We start from the raw sequence: 19,712 nt of genomic DNA, 5'->3' as shown, positions 1-19,712 counted from the left end.
GTGCACGGCCCTGAGGCGAGAGGCATACTCTACAGGATATCCAATTAGGGCTGCAGAACTGAACTAGAATGCACTGCAGCTAGAGTACTTACAGCGATCATTATTTAATAAAATCCAAACCAGATTGATTGTGGGGAAACAGCCGCTGCACATGCTTTGATTTCCTCTTCTATCTTGTCTTAACACTTTTACCTGAACAGCCAGGCGTCTGATGCGATGCTGCTCAGATGAGAGCCTGAAATCTCCCACATGGAAATCTCATACATCTTTAAACCCACAAATTCTCGGGGTTGTTAAAAATACAAGACCCCGAGGGGGTGTGTGCAACATACCTGCAGGAAATGAAATGATAAACACTTGTGGACGTTATTGCCGGTGTGTGATGATGCATTTCCAACTTACCTACATCAGTGGTGCCGAGATCTGTTGATGCAGATTTGAGTGTTTGCTTTTTCCCTCGCGCTCCGTGTTTCATTACTCCCTGGCCCTGAACACACCACCACACCACATATTACGGAAGCTCATTACCACCGTGCAGGAACACAACAGGACGCTAGGTGGGGGTGTAGGCAATCAGTTGGAGCAAACTGCAAATCTTTGGTAACTGGCAACATTAACTGCACATTAGTGGGCACAGGAAAGTGATGAGGTCTGATGCAGAGGGAGGAAATGATGGCTCACAATGTATCACAGCTTCTGTACCTTTTAGTTACACAACATGCTGTAAAGAGATATTAAGATTTCCACACAGCCCACATTTTAGGACTGTGATGTAAGAAAGATGCGAGTGATCCCCGACTACCTTCATTCACAAAGGCAAGTTACACAGTGGTACCTATTCAGTCAGTAAGGAATTAAAAGGAAACAATTTTTTTAACTTTAATAATGAGAGAACAGTTTATGCTCTTGTGTTCTTAGTCATATAAATGTCTTTCAACTTCAGAAACGCTGTTTCAGTGATCACTTCAACGATCTAAGTGAGGCTTAGCAGCAATGAGGTTTTAGTCGTGCATTTCATTCTGATTTTACAGAGTTCTTTTACAGAGGATTTTACACCAGCTGTTAAGTTAGGACTAGGCTGTTAAGACATGGCATTACTGACCTGATGGGAGGTGTAGGACGACTGGCCATGCATGAGGGGTGGAGGACACAGACTGTACTGGAGGGGCTGCCCCAACAGGGAGTAGCGACCATCACCTAAACAACGCAAATCATAAGCAAAATTCAAAATGATCAATCTTTAATCTTCAACAGACAGCTGGACTTTAGAGAGAGAAATAGACCAGATGGCCAAGAAGGCAGCATAAAAATGCGTAATAAAAATAAACAGACAACCAAATGTTAAAAGGGACATTTAAAAGGAATTTAATAACGGCTAATGGAATCGGCCAAGATTGAGAAAACAATGTTTTGGTTATAAGAAAAACCTGCAAAGCACCCAAAGCCCATAGCAACGGCCCAGACAGCCGCATGTGGCTGACTTCTACAGGTATCGCAGACTGACGCAAGACTCTTGTTTGTGTGTGTAATCGTGCCCAGCAAACAGAGTGCCTGTTTGTCAGTGAAGGTACTGAGTGCAAATATAAGACAGAGCACAGGGATGAGGTAAGACTCATGTGATGGAATCAGGAGGTTTGTGGCACGGTGCCCGCCATGTGAACCTGCTGAGGTGAAATGACTTGGTTCAGGGCCAAAAGCCACCTCACCAGGTTTAGATGGTCACTGTGGAACTGGGTGAAAGAGCGTAAACCTGACGAGGGGTTAAAACACACAGCCGGGACAGCAGGATTTCTTTATTTGCTTGCAGGTTGAAGTCATGTGGTTACTAAACTGGTTTGGGCGATGACAACATTTTGCTTCAGCGAACTGATTAGATTCGTGGAAGAGGAGTTCTCACTACAATCAGACAACGTACAACATGAATAATATCAACTTTTACAATACAGTTTCAAATGTAATATCTTAACTTGTTTGGAGGTCAAATCTACAGCAAATACTGAAATAATCTAAAATGTCAGTTATAATCCCCAAATTTCAAGAAATAAACTGCTATTATATTCTTACTATTTACAGTGTCACGGTTACAAGCATACACATGCATTTCCCTCATTCTTGTCCTCTGCTGGATATCTGGAACACTTTTTTACTGCAGGACTTTGTTCATGAACTGCTGCATATGTTTATGTATTTGAACCTTCACTCGTACCTTGAGTTGGTCCTCCTGGCCGGGGAAACTGGGAAATGAGGGGTAATGGTCCCAGGCCTGGACAGACACTGCTGACGCTGCCGGAGGGAGACGGGGTGGGAGACTGAGTCGGGGAGGCCAGGGGACTCGTCAGCTGAGTACTGGCCTGTCCACGCAGAAAAAAATAACATAGAAGAAAAGTGAAAAAGATTGTCCGGATTAAGCGATAACTTTTGCAGTTTATTAACATATTTGCTCCCTTTACTTTTAGAAGAAGCACTGATCTAAAGCACCTTTTAAAGTAAAACAGTATGACAGATGACCACTATGGCGCGGCAGGCTGATAGAAGAAGGACTGAATGCAGGAATGGAGGGATGTGTGAGTTGCAACCTGAATTAATGAGGTCCTTTGCATGAACAATAATACACCCCTGTTCGAGGAGGTCGCCATGTGTGTACCTGAGGAGTGTTGTCAGGTTTGTAGAGCTCCCCTGGCTTGCTGGGCCTCTGCTCTATGCTGTAGTACTTGCATGGGTTCCACTGGACCAGAGGAGGATTCTGGGAAGGCTGTGGCCCATTGGGCACGCTGAGCTGCATGACCATTACCCCGGGTCCAGGAGGAGGCACTCCTGAGAGAGCACAGACAGAGCAAGTAGATAAACAGATGATTTATGAGTTTCATGGACTGAGAACAGCACGGACACGTCTCCGGTGTTCAGCCTTTCACCTGTTATAAAAGACCAAAAATAGCACAAAGGTTGCTTCAAACAAACTGAATCAAATACCAGCTTTCTTTTTTTATGAGCCATATAAACATTTAGTTCTCAGCACATTATAATGCACTTATAAGTTAACAACTATGACTAAACCTGAGGGATCCCTTAAGTTGATGCGGCTGTATAAACAAATACTGGATCACTTATTAGTATAAATTATATCTTCATATGATATGTTACAACTATTGAAAATTGGGAATCTGTGAAATGTTTTTTTTTTTAGTGACCTGCAGACAACCTGTAAGACAAACTGAGAAGATAAACTACATTCATAGTCCTCAATATACAATAAACTGCTGACAACATCTTTAAAAACCCCAAAACAATGCTCGGGCTTGATATCTCATAGAAAGTGATATCTTGGAAACAGACTAAAATGTAACTTTCAGAACAAACGACTACCATACGTAGAGACTGTAGTTTGTGCTGCTGTTGAACTGCACTGGGCTGTACTGAGAGGTGTACAATATTTTGTCAACTCAATTCATATTAATGGCAGTCAGTGGTTTTAATGTTAGTGCTGATCCAAATACACTCAGTTGAAAAAGATTTGAGAATCTGCACTTTTAAAGACCAATATTTGTACATAAATTATGGATGTCACTCAAATGTCAAATACCATGATGTTCATTTTGGCAGAATAACACCCACTTGGGTAACAAAAATCAAACCACAGCTTAAAAAAAATCTAAACTAATGTTCCTCTAGCGTTACATCACTTGACATGAAGTCATACCTGAATATTGCTGCTGCAACTGTTGAGGGTTGCAGGGGGACGGCGACTGTGTAATCTGATACTGCTCTGAGCTGGGAGGCTGCAGGTAACCTACCGACGGGCTGCAGGCACAAACACAGGAAGACAAATATTACATAAAAGGTAATCCATGCACACACAGCGAAAGATGCAAACAACACTTTCAGGTGAATATTATACAAAATTTCACCCATGTCAAATTTTTAAGGCATTTTTCCAATGTGTACCGGCCATCTGTCGGAGCATATCACATCCGCACACAATTCATCTGAAGTTTCAAGACATGTCGGTGAGAATGAGTCAGATGCCGTCAGAGAAAACACAAATTCAGTAAGACGGTAAACTGGTTTAGTCATCGCGGCACTGTGTGCTTATAATTGATTCAAAACATTATTTTTTTTTTTACAGACGGCTGGAAAAAAAAAAAAGTTTCGGTAGCTTTACCAAATCTCTTGAATGAATGTGATGAGTGTTACTTTTTGTTTCTTAATTTTTTTCCGTTTTTTGATTGTTATGCACCACTACACCAAGGCAAGTTCTTCACAAGTAAATTGACTTAGCAATCAATCCAAGTCTGACAATTGTACCTACCTTGTGCTATTCTGCTGAGTGGGTGTGATAACACTGTAGTAGACAGGCATGGGCCCCTGGACAGACTGGCTGACTGGCACCATCACCTGCTGCTGGTACTGCTGCTGCACCACCTGCTGATTTTCATTTCCCACTGGTACCTGGAAAAGTATTGAGGGTGAAGAGAAAACGACACCATTCAAGAAAATATAACGGTGCTTCTGCTGGACTCTTGTCGGAGCCAACAGAGATCGGAGAAAGGACAAGACTGACAGAAGGATTCACTCAAGACCTGTTTATTTTCTACACCAGTGTTTTGCATGACTTTTCCCATTTAATAAATTCAGATTGAGAAGTAGCACAAACTTCTTTGTGTGCCGTGGTGTGTTTATGTGCAGTGGGGATATGGCAGATGCTTTTGATGATGTTAAAACTGGCTCACGCATCAAACGTATCAGGAAATAATGTGCTAATTGGTACAATTTCACTGCATTTGCTTTGTTTTTTCGACATAATCCTTGATAGTGTACTTATTGCTTATATTCGTGTTCATCAAGATTAACAATTAAAACCATATGTTTTCAGTGTCCTATATCTTTGACTCCTCAAGATGTTTTAACTGTGCACCAGATGGAGCTGTTTAACATGCTGAAATAAACCAAAGGTGTTTGGCTGCTGGTGGGGATCAAATTTAAGCAAACAGACAACTCTGCAATCATCAATTCATAATGTTTACTTAACAAAGACAAGAAAAGCTCTACGTATGTAGCATTTATTAATCATTCAACAGATGATTGAAAACAGTCCGTACCTGATATGATGGCATCTGTGGGTACTGGACCATTATGCTTTGCATTTGTCCTCCTATGCCTGCCCTCTGAGAATTGAGAAGTCCAGGGTTTTGAGGCTGCTGCACACCCATCATGCCCTGGTAGCTCGGCTGCTGGCTGGGCATCATTGTCTGGAGTCCTGATTAAAACACGCACAAATTGGAGAAGAACATTTGGGGAGGTTAAAGACAGAACACAGTACAAGGCGGGTGAAAAGGGAAGAACAGAAGATAGAGAAGACAGTACAACAGGACAGTAAACACTGAGCGAAACATTTTACAGAATACTATGTAATGAGTAATCCTTGATTACTGGTTCAAATTTAAACAACTTAAGTGATGGCAGAAAAACCCAATTGTCTCTTTACTTTTTTAGGATTATATAAAGATACTTTATTCATTCAAAATTGGTGGTTTTACAAATAAAGATCAAGTGGTTTTACACCAACTGAGAGGCAACAATCTCAATTGTGATAAAATATGTAGAAGGAAGCAAAGTATTGCAATCCAAAAGGTCTAAGTTCAGACTTCCTTTGAATATAAATCTCCACCATCATAAAACGTATATTTCAAACCTGACAGAAGTCTAAGCTTGATGCAACGTCTGACTGACCTGAGTGTTCATGAGCTATGTGGATTTGGCAGTCTTCCATTATGATCCAATGTCCATTTACGTTGTCAACAATGTCTATCCGTCACTTACAGTATATCAACCCACATTCAGCCTTCACAAAGAACAAATTAAACAGACTGAAGGACAAAGCTGCTGCTGCCTGCCAGTGTAAAGAAAAAAGCTCTATATTTGTCCAAGTGCATTTGACTTGTTTGTTAAACAACCTTAGTTGTTTAACAACCAAAGTTGTTGAAATTCAACCTTTCACCTGGTGGACTTAAAGCTCAGTATGATTTAGCAGCTTCTTTGCTGAGGGACAGCATAATATAAAGACAGGTGGACTTGATCTGTGTATTGACTTGTTCTGGATAAATGTTGGAAAGTGGCCTGAGCAGGTGAATTATTATGTTTCAACTTTTCAGAGAGGAAACTATACGTGTACATCACATTGGAAATATTATAACACAGATAAGACAATGGGTGGGAAAAGTACATATTTATATGATTTCAAGAAGTGAAAAGAGGCACATGCAGCCTCGGTCACGAACACACAAAACTCAGCCTTTCTACTAATTTAAATGCACATTTACTTTTTTATTTTAATGAACAGAAAATAAACAAATAAAACAGCAATTGACATCTGTGCAAACCTCTTTCCCCCATTTTCACTTTTCCCTTGCAAATCATTTCAAGTTCTGAGATATTTTCTTTTTTTTTTTTTTTTTTTTTAAACAACAGTATTCTGCATAAATACAGGAGGGGAATGTTGTACGTTTTGTCTGACTTCTTGCCGGCAGTGTTGTCTCTTTATTACAATACCTAATAACAAACACAATGACACAGAAGTGGGTTTTTTTAAGTTATTGTCATAGTAACATGATGGTGACGATGGCGCTGCAGCTGGATTAAACTCATATGCCACATCTGTCTATAGACACCAAAACAGTGAAGTGGTATGAGCTGTATGAACTGTATGAACAGTTTGACTACAAATGTAAATATATCAGTCTTCACTGCAGACACAAGTCAATTCAGGTAAAAGTTTTGAGCAGAAGGGCGTCCATGCGTTTACACATACAATTTCTTTTTTTTTTTTTTTTTTTTTCAAAAAATGCGACGTCAAGTTTTTGAAATAAAAACTAACAGTGCATTAACATTTCAAGAAAGGCTAATTCTTCCTCGTGTCTGTATGCTCTATGAGTGGTATTTACTTCTTTCCACAAAAAAAAAAAAAAAAAGTAATTTGATCAGAGATATTCAACCTTTTTCTGAGCCTTGACTGTATAAATCCATTCATCTATGCAGAACGGAGATAAGAGGTGATGACAAAACAGCACGGCAGAGCGTAACAAAATGGACTGACCTGACTGCTGTGTGGGCTGAGGCATGGGTTGTGTGCGCTGGGCAGGATAAGACACCTGGTGGGACATAGGCTGTGGCACACGGTACTGCTGGCCTGAGCTGGGATACTGACTGGGAGAGTAGTATGACACCTGTATCTGTAGAGGAACATCAACAGAAACAGTTTAAAAGGACAATAAATACAGACACAGGAGAAGAGTTGTTGCTCAATTAGTTCCACCTTTCTATGTAATGTGTAATAGTATTGTATATGATTAATACAGATCATATATTGTATTATTTGTGCTTTATTTATTACATTAAGCTGACGCTTTTATCCAAAGCGACTTACAACACACCGATGGTACACCATCGGGAGCAATTTTAGTGTACGTAGCAGTGTCTTGCTCAAGGACACTTAGGCATGTGGACAGGAGGAGCTGGGATTGAACCGCCAACCTTCTGATTGGTGTGCAACCCATGCTACTGACTGAGCTACAGCCTCTCTCTCTTGAGAGAGAGAGAGAGAGAGAGGCTTTACTTGTGTTAAAAGTTGGTGTTGTATTACTCTTTAAGTCACCCTTTACCAAAATAGGGTTTAGACACCATTGTATGATTTACTATATAGATTTACTACATAGTAATAAACTATAGCATGAATTAATTTAGTTTCTGCCAAAGAATCCAATTCTCAAACCAAATTTGTACAGAAATTTAACAGTGCATATATATATATATATATATATATATAGCATCAAAGGTTTTCGTAAATATTTGACAAACTGTTAAATAGTTTGCGTTTTTTAGGCAAATTGGTGCAAATAGTTGAACAAGTAATTCAGATTTTTTTTGAACTTTTTTTGCTGAAAATTGCTGTAGCCAAAACATGGCATGGCTGACACGGACTACATACGAGACAGGTGAGACTAAATGTAAAATGATGATATAAAAAGGTGATTAACTGCCGACTCCCCCTCAGTCTGTGGGTTTCCAACAACAACCAACTCCTTTTACAGTACATACAAATAGTCATGTAAACCAATGTATTGAGCTTAAGACGATGCCTGAAGAACTCAATTCTGTGCTTCTTTGTATTCAACAGTGATGCCGCAAGCAAGAGTGTAAATATCAAGTGCAACAGTAGACAGCGGCGCCAAGCGTTAAAGCTTGAACAACTTGCAGCTTATACAACTGGGCTAAATGTAGCACACAGAAATTCCAAAGGAGCCATCTAACGGGCAAAGCGAGAGGAAGTTGAATGTGAGGAGGATCGATAGTTCATGCCTCCACCTTCATCTGCATACACGACAACTATCAGCCCATCTAGAGGCTGCAGCGGTGTCAGGATTTGCCAGTTACACTGTCGACCGCCCACACATTGACCAACACAGTGCATTTTCCATTTCCAACCGATACTGTCTGCACAAGTATAGATATCCAAGAGACAGAAAAATATAGGCAGGTGTGTAGGGTGATAAAAGGCATGAAAAGATGCTGTCTTTACAAGTCAGAGCTTGGAACTAGAAAATAAAAGTGCAGAAAATGAAAGCTGAAAAAAAAAAGTCAGAAAACAAGAGATACATCAATTCAGAAATAAATATCTAAAAAAAAATTTAAAAAAAAAAAAAAAAAAAAAAAAATCTACAGCACAAAACCTTTTTTTTTATTTTTTTTTTTTAACTAATTGTAAGACTGGAAATAGTAGGCGCACATAAAGTATCTACTATTTGATAACACAAATCCCAACAGGTACATGTGGTAGAGCAACACAAAAGCACTACAATTATTGGGTGCTGTAAATTGTGCATCTGATTACTGGAAACCTGGTATTCTCTATTATTGCTGCTGTGACAAAGGCACACCTCTTATAATAGTGAGCTTTACAAGTGTTTTACATGCAGCAACTGTCAATCTGCCATGCTGAAATATTACTGACCCCAAATTCTCCTGTTAGAAGCACAAACTATTGCCACTTTAGAAAAAAAAAAATACTCACTTCACCTATTAAAACTCTACGAAACAGACCATCTTCTTTTATAGCTTAGCCCCAGAGCAACATTACAGGACCTAACGTCTCCCACAGGGTGTTTAATGGCCAGGTCAATTTAGTTCATCTCTCCTTAAATGAATTCTAATAACTACTTTATGGATTCAAGCAAAGGCCCGAGGGAAGGACGGAAGAGTGTGAGTGACACAGAGTGAGAGAACTCATTATTGTCACCGCCTCTGCAATTAGCAGAATGTGACAGGCTAGCTGACTGACTGAGACCGAGCTAGTGATGGTGACACATAGCACTCTGAATGAAAACTCCCTACTGGGTGAAACCTGCTACTTCAGAGTAATCACATCACAAGTTTATAGAGGAAAAATAATGTTTGACTTTTTTTACCGTTCCAAGAATTTGATCTTTTTATTTTGTGATTATTTATGACGTCCATTCATCAGGTTTTTGTTTTTTACCGGTCTGTTATTTCCTAATTATTTCCCTGGAAGTTTCCTAAAAACAATGCATTTGATACCAGTCATATGTGAGGTAGAGACAGAGTTACCACTGGCACACTTCCAATTAAAATTGCTAAGCTGCTGTGACCTGGTGTTTCAGTCAGTGCAGAGCAGGGCAGCTAAACATGCTGAAGTGTCAAATCTGTCTACAAACAAGCATGCAATTCAACATATGTGAAGAGTCAAGCAAAAGATTGAGGATTTTCCAGGGTGATTTTTTTTTCATGCAAATTCTTACCTTTCTTGAATTTAAATGAGTATAAAATTACAGACCGAAGGTGACATGACAGTGTTGCATTTTTTTTGACTTGCATTTGAATCAGGATATGTGGGTTTCAATTTATTTTTATTTTTTTTTCACTCGTGATGACACACCTTGTGATAATTTTGTGGTGAGTGGCGCACATGTGCCACAGTTGGAAACAGTGATAGACAAAGCAATTACAGTGAGTCGAGCTGGCTGCAACCAGTGGAGAGCACTAAAACAGTTTTCCCTTGTAACTGGAAAACTGTTACTCACTTGAAAACAGCATGATGTTGTTTAATCGTGATGTTTGTCATATTTTATAAAACAGAAAACACCAGAAAACAATTCTGCAGCTCTGTTGTGATGAGTATTTCTTGCTACAAAGTTTTTCCTCTACACCTTTAGAGGGAGATGACTGAATTAGATCGTTGTTTAACGCTTGTGTAATAAAATTTCCGATCATGCGCTGCTTAAAAAAAAAAAAAAGACCAGCGATGAGCGTTTTGGTTCTCGACATGTAATGGAAAACCACAGTAAGATGACTCATTCAGGGTCACATGAAAGAAAACAAATAAAAATGCCATCCGTCTGTGTCAACGAGGTGCAGTGATGATCACACCGTGTACCCGTCTTTCATCAAACACCAGCTGACTCCCAGAGAAGAACAATACTTTCATTTTGACACTAATGCAAAACTGTAGTAAAAATAATGAATAAGTGGTAATACTGGGATAGTCACGGTGATGACAATTTTGTCTGTGCGGTTCACACCTAAACCTCAGACAAATAGTGTAAGTGGATAAATACTGGTACTGTACATGAACAATTGTCTTTACACTATGTACTGACCACCAACAGTCCTGAGTTAAATGCTATTTTAGCTATAGGGGCTCAAATGTAGCTCCTCAAAGAACTTGCACAAGTCAGGACTGTTCTTCAAACTAGATTTAAAAAGGTCTCGAAGCATTAACGGAGCAAATCTTTAAATTAATAGTTTCTTGTCCTTATTTCGCTTGACACAAGTTGTTTGGTTCCCTTCGATAAAAATCAGTTCTCATCGGTACATCAGACAGAAATCGATCATTTTCATTACCATTATTCTAACTGTGGAGAAAGTAAGTGTTATGCCCTAATTAGTTCTTGGGCTTATTAGACATTCGTATTGTGTTGTATGACTAGGTAAACCCATGCATCGGCAGAATATCACATTACCCTTTGCACATACCAATTAACTGTCCAGTCAAACATTTATTACAGGTGCTGCTGCAAATTCATCTTCTAATCCTTGCGTATGATTTGCTGGGAATATCTGCAACTCTAATCTTGGTACGATTTCCCAAGTCTGCCAATTTCTGGTGCTCTGAAGACATTGAAACAAAGCCTAAAAAAACTTGAGAACTGGATTTAAATGCAGACGTTTAGATGTTTGATGCCTTCGCCTGACATCCTGTGTTGGATGGCGTACCTGTTGAGGAGGAGGGGGCTGCATGTAGCTTTGTGGAGGGGGTGGAGCCTGCATGACAGGCTGGGATGGAGGAGGCGGTGGCGGTGGAGGATGGGGGTGTCCAGTGGCAGGCTGGTAGCCAGACGGAGGCGCCATAGGCTGACCCGTAGTAGCCATGATGTAGCTGGTCTGAGGAGGGGGATGCTGCGACAGCACTGTGGGAGGAGCCTGATACATAGGGGGAGGCTCAGGGTTCTCGCTGGAACCCTGCCGACTCAGCGTCATCTGGGTGAACTGGGGCGCTAGCTCTTCTCCCTGGGGGGGGATAGGAATGATGTCATTAGTGGGGTTTGATTTGCGGCTGATGTCTAAATATAAGTATTTTTGTACATTTTGGAGCTGCAGTGAATGGCATTACTGAGAGTGATCATCAAAGCTATAACGTTACATTAGCAACTGTGTAAAAGTATTGGAGACATTAGCATTAAAGAAATAACATGTTATCTTGGAAAATACCCCTGGCTGGGCAATATATCATTTTTTTTTTTTTTTTTTATATCGTTATGTGAGATAAGATATCGCCTTAGATTTTGGATGTTGTAATATCGTGATACGGTTGTTGTATTTTCCTAGTTTTAAAGGCTGCGTTACAGTGAAGTGATGTCCTTTTCCGAACTTACCAGGCTGTTCTAGCTTTTCTATTATTTCCCTCCACCCACTCAGTAATTGTATCCACATTACTGAGGAGCATTTATAAAAAAAAAATGATTGTGTAAACATGTTGTGAAAGCTCCGACGATCATCCCTACAACATTATTGCAATATTGATATGGAGGTATTTGGGGAAAAAAAATACTGTAATATTTGATTTTACCCAAATCACCCAGCACTGAATCCAACAATACCATTTTCATTTCTTTGCGTCGAGCACAAAAGTAATTTGACTGGAAATCTTTACCTGACCCAAATTTTGGCCAGATCTAAATGATCACCGCTGATGAGTTTCCATGATTGTATGTATCAATTTCAGAAGTTAATTCTACAAAAACACACAAGTCAACTATTGTAATAAGTCAAGTATGTATTTGTATTTTCAACCCACTTTTGAAGTCTGAGGTCTTGAGCTCTCTTTTTCTTTTAAAACTTGAATGGTTTTTGGAACCTTAAAACGGTACTCTGCAGATATTTAAAATATATGAGAACAGTAACAGCTAATACCAACCTGCTTCCCCAAAATAGTCCTTCAATATAAAAAAAAAAAATGCTGAATTAAACTTATTTTCAAAAATATTACATAAAATACAAACATAAAGTGCTATAAAGCATAACTGTGCCACTTATCACTTTAAAAAAAAAAAAGTAATATAAAGGTACATGTACTTCATAACAAACATCACATGCGAACACACAAGCGTTAATATCTTGGTCGGGTCAACAGACTTCTTTTGCCCTGAATTTGGTCGCCCAGGCGGTGTCAGATAGGTGTGCAGCATGAGAGAAAGTTAAACTTCACTTGTTAAAGCAGCAAAGATGTAACTTCTCCAAGTTGAATAATTAACCAATGGAAATGAAAGCCGGATAAATGAGTGCACGAATTCTTAGTTGAACACAGCATTAGCTAAGTGTGAGGGTGTCAGTCTTGATGTAGGTTTTAAGAGATGAAGCTATGAGAGGTGTCAGTACCATTGTGTACTGCTGGGGAGGAGAAACTGGCAGGAGAACCTGGGGACAGGAAGGGCTGGAGTAGGAGACAGGCTGAGAGGGCTGCAGAGACGCCGGCTATACACACCAGAAAGAGGGAGGAAATAAAGAGGAAGAGTGTAGAGAAAGCAGAGCAAGGCAGTGAGAAGAAAGGCGTCAAAAGCAGACGGACAGAAGGGAATAAAGAGAAAATGAAGACGTAGGGGAAAAAATGAGGGTTAGGAGACAAAGGAAAAGTTGTTAAATGAGCAGACAGGATAGTAAAGGGAATCGCATATAGTTTCTAAACCCAATAAAACTGTGTATAGAAAATGAAATGTAATCACTACTACTCAAAGAGAGACAAGTAAGGAAATGTCCGTCATTAGACATACGGTTACAGGCTGTCAAATGTTTCATATTGTTGTACCTGCTCTTTACATGTAAACAGAACTCAGCCTTGGGCACGGCATTCAATTAATAACCCACTTTGTTAGAGGAGCAGCAACTAAAGGCGTTAAATTCAATTCGTGTTTCAATTAGATGTTCTGCAACTTCAACGCAGCTCTCCATTTTTACTGCTACGGATGCGAGTGGAGGTACTCACCTGAGCAATCATGTGGTTGCTCATGGGGTGCTGCTGTGGAGTGGGCAGCAGGGCAGTCTGAGGCTGCGGCTGGGGCTGAGGCTGCTGGGGCGGTTGAGATGGGCACGGAAGCAGGCTACGGCTGGACTGGGAGGCTGCAGGTGGGGGACACACATCAGGACTGACTAGGGGCAGGCCTAGTGACGCAGAAGAAAACATGATACATACAGGAAATAATTTTGCATATTCATCTCTCGAAAATTATGAACCCACAAAAGCTTCCCTATTCACACAAGTATTACGATCGTATGAGCTGCTTTCAGACGTGCACCACTTTCTTTTAATGTGACGGCAATCCAATGTACCCGTCTCACGTCCTCCAGTTTCCTTAAAGCAACGCTGGAACTCTCAAACGTGTCCGTATCACTTTCAACACTTTCCCCGCCTTCTAAGATCACTAATGAATATATGAAGTGAATCTTCAAGTCTTGCGCAAAAAACTGTGAAACACTGTGAATGAGCCAATTTTAAGGTGTTTAAGAGATTCTTCTCACAACAGATCGGATTCATCTATAAAAAACACACTTCCCCGCAGAGTGTGAGCAGAGCAGAAGAGAATTTAAAATAACCTCTTGCGATAATAATTTGACCAACAGCATGACCTCCTGCAGAGTGTGACCAACAATCTGTCGAGTAGGCCTAAACATTGTCATTGGTCGCACCAGTGAGCTTGACATTTAGCAGGTGTGTCTCTGTGTACATCCGTGTTATGTAATTCTTTTTTCCGCCACTTGCATTAAGACTCTGACTGGCTCTGACTACACCCAGTACTCCTCAAGCAACATCGCAACCTTAAAAACTTACTTGTAATCCGAAACGAAGAGAGCTATTGATTGTTGTTTTTCAAGAATAATACTGCGGTGTCCGTTACAGCGGCTCCGCCACCTGCTTCCCCTGCAGGTGTTGGCACGGCCCAGCCGAGGGAGAAGTTGTGTAAAGACCCTTTTTGTTTGAGTTTCTATTTATTTGAGTTTGTCAGGCACTTTAAACATCAGTCCTTTGCCACTTTGTGTAAAAAAAAACAACAACAACAGCCTGTGTGTGGGAACTGACAAAAAAAAGGTAACGCCTAAAATGTGTTTATGCAGCACCAAAAGGTGAACTGGAAATGTTACGTTGCTTCTAACCTCTGAGTCGGTGCACTTGGATGAAAAAGGAAGACGCATCAGTGCAACCAATTTAATGTCTCTGCATGTATCTCCAAAGTTCATGTATCTCCAAAGTTCATTCATCTCAACTGTGTGGACGAATGAATCAAATATAGAAAAATACTTAACATACAGTATATGTGAAAAACTAATTAAGACCTAATTTAACATCATGTTATTTAATGATTGTGCACCGTCAGACATAAAATAGGTGGAAGGTTTCATTGTGAAATAACTTTATATACTTTTAGGGCTCACTGTAAGATACATTATGTTACTCTCAGTTAATTCTTTTAAACAACAGAAGTTTCTGATGATTTCTGTGATGTGTTTGGCTACCACAAACTACCATAAATTCTGAAGAAAAAGTTGAGTTAAAAGCCTTTCTTGATGTCTCTACTATAGAAACCAAATGGACTGAATCCTCTGTCATTTAGCTTAAAGTTGATGGTGTCCCAGAATTCAATCACAATGAAAAAAGATAAACAATGCTATTATTATTCTGACTACTTCAGAGAGCTTGGTGTGTGAGGATGTGGCTGACATTTAGGTTCTCATTTCTGAAAGGAAAAACCTTCAAGGACCGTCTTGGATTATTAATTACATTACATTTAGCTGACGCTTTTATCCAAAGCGACTTACAACACACCGATGGTACACCATTGGGAGCAACTTAGGGTTCAGTGTCTTGCTCAGGGACACTTAGGAATGTGGACAGGAGGAGCTGGGGATTGAGCCACCAACCTTCTGATTAGTGTGCGACCCACTCTACCGTCTGAGCCACAGCCTCCCCCATTAATATCTAAGAGAAACTGCTTCAGCAGGCCCATTCAGCAGTATCTTCGAAATGACACGTGTCCCAAAACAATATGAGGGTACATTCACTGTGCACTTAGGAGGATAATTATCTTCTGCTCTGAAAACGTATAAAAACCTGCACAGGTTGTCAACGCTAACAAACCCCCAGACATTTGAAACGGTTCATTATCATGGCAGAAACTGGAATCACCTTATAGCTGTTGCCTTAAATTTGTGCAGCTCAGTGCTATATATATATATATATTTATTTTTTTTTCAATTAATAAGCTTCAGTGGCTCCAAGTCATTAAATCTATGACATTACCCTTAATGTAAAAAGTAGCTTACATGACTCAAGATAATCCATTTATTTTTTGCTGTGCTTGCTTCACTTAAGTAACAATATTTATAATGAATAGGGAAAGCTTCTGTTTCTGTTACAAGTTATCTAATGTTAGTCTTCAAGACAAACACTAGAGAGACGCAGATGCCTCTCTTCCTTTTCCTTACCAGAGCGAGAGCCTTTGCAGCTTCCCTGTGAGCCTTTGTTGCTGCCAAGGCTGTCCCCCCTGGTAAGGATGGAGATGCCAGAGAAGCTGCTGGCTTTAGTGACGGGTGGCCGGAGGGTGCGGTTGGAGCTGTCTGAGTCGGTGCTGCTCCAGGGCCGTGGCTCCAGGCACTTCATGTCACTATCGGTGCTGCTTTGACGACTGCTCGACGCCCGGCTGGAGCTCTCACGGTTCCCTCTGCGAGACGACAGAACGGGGGAGGAAGAAGAGAGCAAAAAGAGGTGAAATGACGGGGATGAAATGGGAGAACGGGTGGATGCAGAATAGCAAAAAGAGTTGAGAGGTAGCAAGTGATGGATATGTGCAAATTACAGAGATCACAATTCAAGAATAGTCACAGGAAAGAGACAAAAATGTATAAGAGCAGGATCAGGAACGTGTATAAAAAAAGATTAAAAAAAAGAAAAAAAGAAAGATGGGACACGTATAGGAGAATTTGAAGCAGAAAGATGTGTGGGTGGAGGCAGAAACATAAAGACGGTGAAAGACAGAGTAGGATAGAAAGGGGAGAGCAGAAGAGCAGAGTCAGGTCATCAACAACTTGGGAGGACGCACAGTTTGACAGGTTCTAGGATGGGGCATTCGACATAGATGCATATAGTCTGGTTTAGTGTAACCACGGTACAAAGTCAGGCAACATACCACCAGACGATATTACCTCCAATTTTAAACGTACGGCCACCCACACATTCACACACACAAACCCATCCACGTAAGGAAACACACATGCAGGGAGAAAAGATGCTCCAAACAACAGCAGGGTGTAAAGAGGATATCATAAGATGAGACAAACTTCCATGAATTCGCCACACACACACACACACACACACACACACACACACACACACACACACACACACACACACACACACACACACACACACCATTGAAGATTGTAGACACCATTCACATAAAATGACTTACAGAAAGAGTACTTGCAAACATACATGTCACACATTGAAATACAGATAAAACAGTAACACATGCACTTAAGATCTGTTGTATTGAAGACAAGAAAGGACAGAAACACGACACAGGTACATCTTTTAATTAATACCCGATGTACACACACAGACACACACACACACACACACACAGACACACACACACACACACACACACACACACACACACACACACACACACACACACACACACACACACACATTAAGAGCAGATGTACATCAACACTCAGACACACACTAGCTACAAAATAATCACTTGCTACCACTGGTTCACCACTATGGTTCTGTGAACTATATTGCTGTATACACACTCATTGTGTTGTTGTGATGCTGTCACTCTGGATAAAGGTAGCTGCCGAGAAAAATCAATGATCACACTGTAAGCGCAACCACCACTCTTTGGAAACCCCTCCATCACAAGTGAATGGTAGGGTCTGCCGTTGACATGTCAGCATTAGGAATATTATCATTCTATTTGAACATGTTATAGTGTGCTTGTGCTTTCGCTTGGGGGGGGGGGGGGGGGGGGGGGGATCTGAATGAAATTTAAATTAATAAAGGAAAATGTTACGTAACGCTATACGTACAAAGCTTAATGTAGACAGAAAGCCTCGCAGGTGAACAGAGACCTACGACTCCGCAGTGAGGACAGCAGAGAAGAAGAAGAACAGCCAAGTCAGCTGTTAGCACCTGCTTTTTTCACCCTTTAAGAGGTGGAGGTGGGTTATAAACAGAGCGTGTCCACGTGGAGAGAACACAAGTCGAATGAATTCAAAATATGTAAGACAGATTGTGGGAATCTCCATGACGAAGACAGGGATGCGGTAAGGGTTGTAAAACCCGACTAAGAGCGAGTAAGTGTTTAAAGGTGGCTGCGGCTCATAAATATTTGAGAGCGACGGTAATTAATGGAGGATCTATTTTGAGGCCTCTCTCTAAACAGCCCGTTTTATGGAAGGGTGGGTGCTCTGACATTCTCCGCACAGGCAGCTGTGCACTTGCTCGCTTCACTCTGCAGACAAAGATGAGTGCAGGATGAGCGAGAAAAAAAAGAGGAGGAGGAGGGACTCTGCTGTTGATCACATGATATTCCCATCTCCACTCTCTCCTCACGACAGTGTTCCCCATCACAAACAGGGAGGATAGGCTGCTGCTGTTGTTATCTGCTTTATACTCTTTGTCTTTTTTAGGTGCTGAATTAACCAAAGAGCTTCTTGTTTTGGTTCATTTGAATTAAAATCTGTGATTTTACGGCTTCGTTAGTTTAACAGCATATATCCTGGAAAAGATGTACATCTCATACCGTATACTTGATACGAATGAGGGGCTTCGGTTATTATGTTTGTTTTTAGCTGTAGGGACAAAACTTCGATCATCCATATGAAGAGTGTAATTTCAGATTCCATGTGAAACGCAGATTACATTTCTACAAACAGCTGAAGTAAAAGTTATAAAAATGGAATTAAGAAATAGGCACCAAATAAGTGGATTGTTCAGAGGCTGGAGATGAAAAATGTGATCCTTCGAGTTACATGAGAAAAATAATTCGATTAAAAAAAAACTTTAAAATGAAAGAAGGGCTGTGTCAAAAAATTAATCTCAAAAAATTACATTATGCACAAAACAAAAAGATTGTTTACAAACAGCAGACAAAAACACTATCTATTACTGCAGTTCACAGCTGAAACTGGTCATTTGTTGATTGATTAGAGAAATGATGAATGTCTCTCAGTTAATAAGTTCCTACTTCTAAAATGTGAATATTCACTGTAAATTGTACACAAACTGAGTAAAGCGAGTACACAAATAAGCCAAAACATAAATGATCACACGTGAATAATCCTATTATCTTGTAACGAAGGATCATTTTTGGCGTACAATACATGTTAAGTGAGATGGGAAGATTTAAAGACCTGCGTGACACTATTGTCACAGCCAGACAACTGAGTCAGGGCACGTCCCGAACAGCAACGTTTGTGAGGTGTTCCAGGTGACAGTGGTCAGTGGAGGCAAAAGCCATTTAGAGGAGACAGGATGTTTGGCGATGTGTTCAAACAAGTCAGATCTGTGACGCCTCCAGTCCACAACATACAGCACTAAAAAGACCTGCTGCTAACGTCTCGGTACCACAGGGTGTCTATGGAAGTCTTATGGACTCCATGCTGTGGTGAGTTGAACCAACAGCATGTTAGGCAGGTGGTCGTAGTGTTTTTCAGTGTATCTTTGCGTTTTGATCGGTAGTTGGACAAAAAAAAAAGGCAACACTAATATGTCAACCTGGGCTCCTGGAAATTATGTTGAGAATTTTGCATTATTTTCTAATATTTCAGAGACCAAAAGATTGATTAATTGATAAAATAATGAGATTATTGATCAATAATTAAAATAATTCTCAGCTGCAGTCCATTTGCACTTTCCAAAAATCATGATGAGTCATTTATTCACAGTCTCATGTTTGTTTTCAGCTCAACTTCATTGTCAGTTGAGCAGCATTATTGCATGTATGCACTACTTCCATGTTTCTATGTACTACTATGCAACAGGTGACATGTTCACAGAAACTACAAGACTAAAGTCAACCACAAAAAACAAACAGGTTACTGTGAAAGCGATGCACTTACTCTATATAAAAGTGTAGTTGATG

At 40.3% G+C, this 19,712-nt stretch overlaps 1 protein-coding gene across 10 annotated transcripts in view; it reads right to left on the bottom strand.

Annotated features, from left to right (window-relative positions):
* Positions 1–19,712, bottom strand: part of LOC138196737 (R3H domain-containing protein 2) — a 55,478-nt gene that overhangs the window by 1,874 nt on the left and 33,892 nt on the right. For 5 of the 10 annotated variants that reach the window (XM_069147086.1, XM_069147101.1, XM_069147099.1 and 2 more), the window contains 12 exons: positions 16,045–16,280; positions 13,550–13,725; positions 12,946–13,041; positions 11,284–11,577; positions 7,091–7,226; positions 5,097–5,254; positions 4,307–4,446; positions 3,698–3,798; positions 2,645–2,814; positions 2,207–2,351; positions 1,103–1,197; positions 403–487 (listed from right to left, as the gene is read on the bottom strand). In XM_069147086.1, the coding sequence (XP_069003187.1) occupies positions 403–487; positions 1,103–1,197; positions 2,207–2,351; positions 2,645–2,814; positions 3,698–3,798; positions 4,307–4,446; positions 5,097–5,254; positions 7,091–7,226; positions 11,284–11,577; positions 12,946–13,041; positions 13,550–13,725; positions 16,045–16,280 (1,832 nt within the window). The remainder of the gene's footprint in view (positions 1–402; positions 488–1,102; positions 1,198–2,206; positions 2,352–2,644; positions 2,815–3,697; positions 3,799–4,306; positions 4,447–5,096; positions 5,255–7,090; positions 7,227–11,283; positions 11,578–12,945; positions 13,042–13,549; positions 13,726–16,044; positions 16,281–19,712) is intronic. The other 5 variants (XM_069147110.1, XM_069147130.1, XM_069147120.1 and 2 more) reach the window with 2 other exon arrangements.

Source organism: Embiotoca jacksoni, unplaced genomic scaffold (genome assembly GCF_022577435.1).
Source record: "Embiotoca jacksoni isolate LCO1_2020_lvr unplaced genomic scaffold, fEmbJac1.0.p SCAF_1, whole genome shotgun sequence".
NCBI lineage: Eukaryota > Metazoa > Chordata > Actinopteri > Embiotocidae > Embiotoca > Embiotoca jacksoni.
The sequence above is the reverse complement of the archived record's forward strand: the minus strand, read 5'-3'. Positions and strand labels throughout refer to the sequence as shown.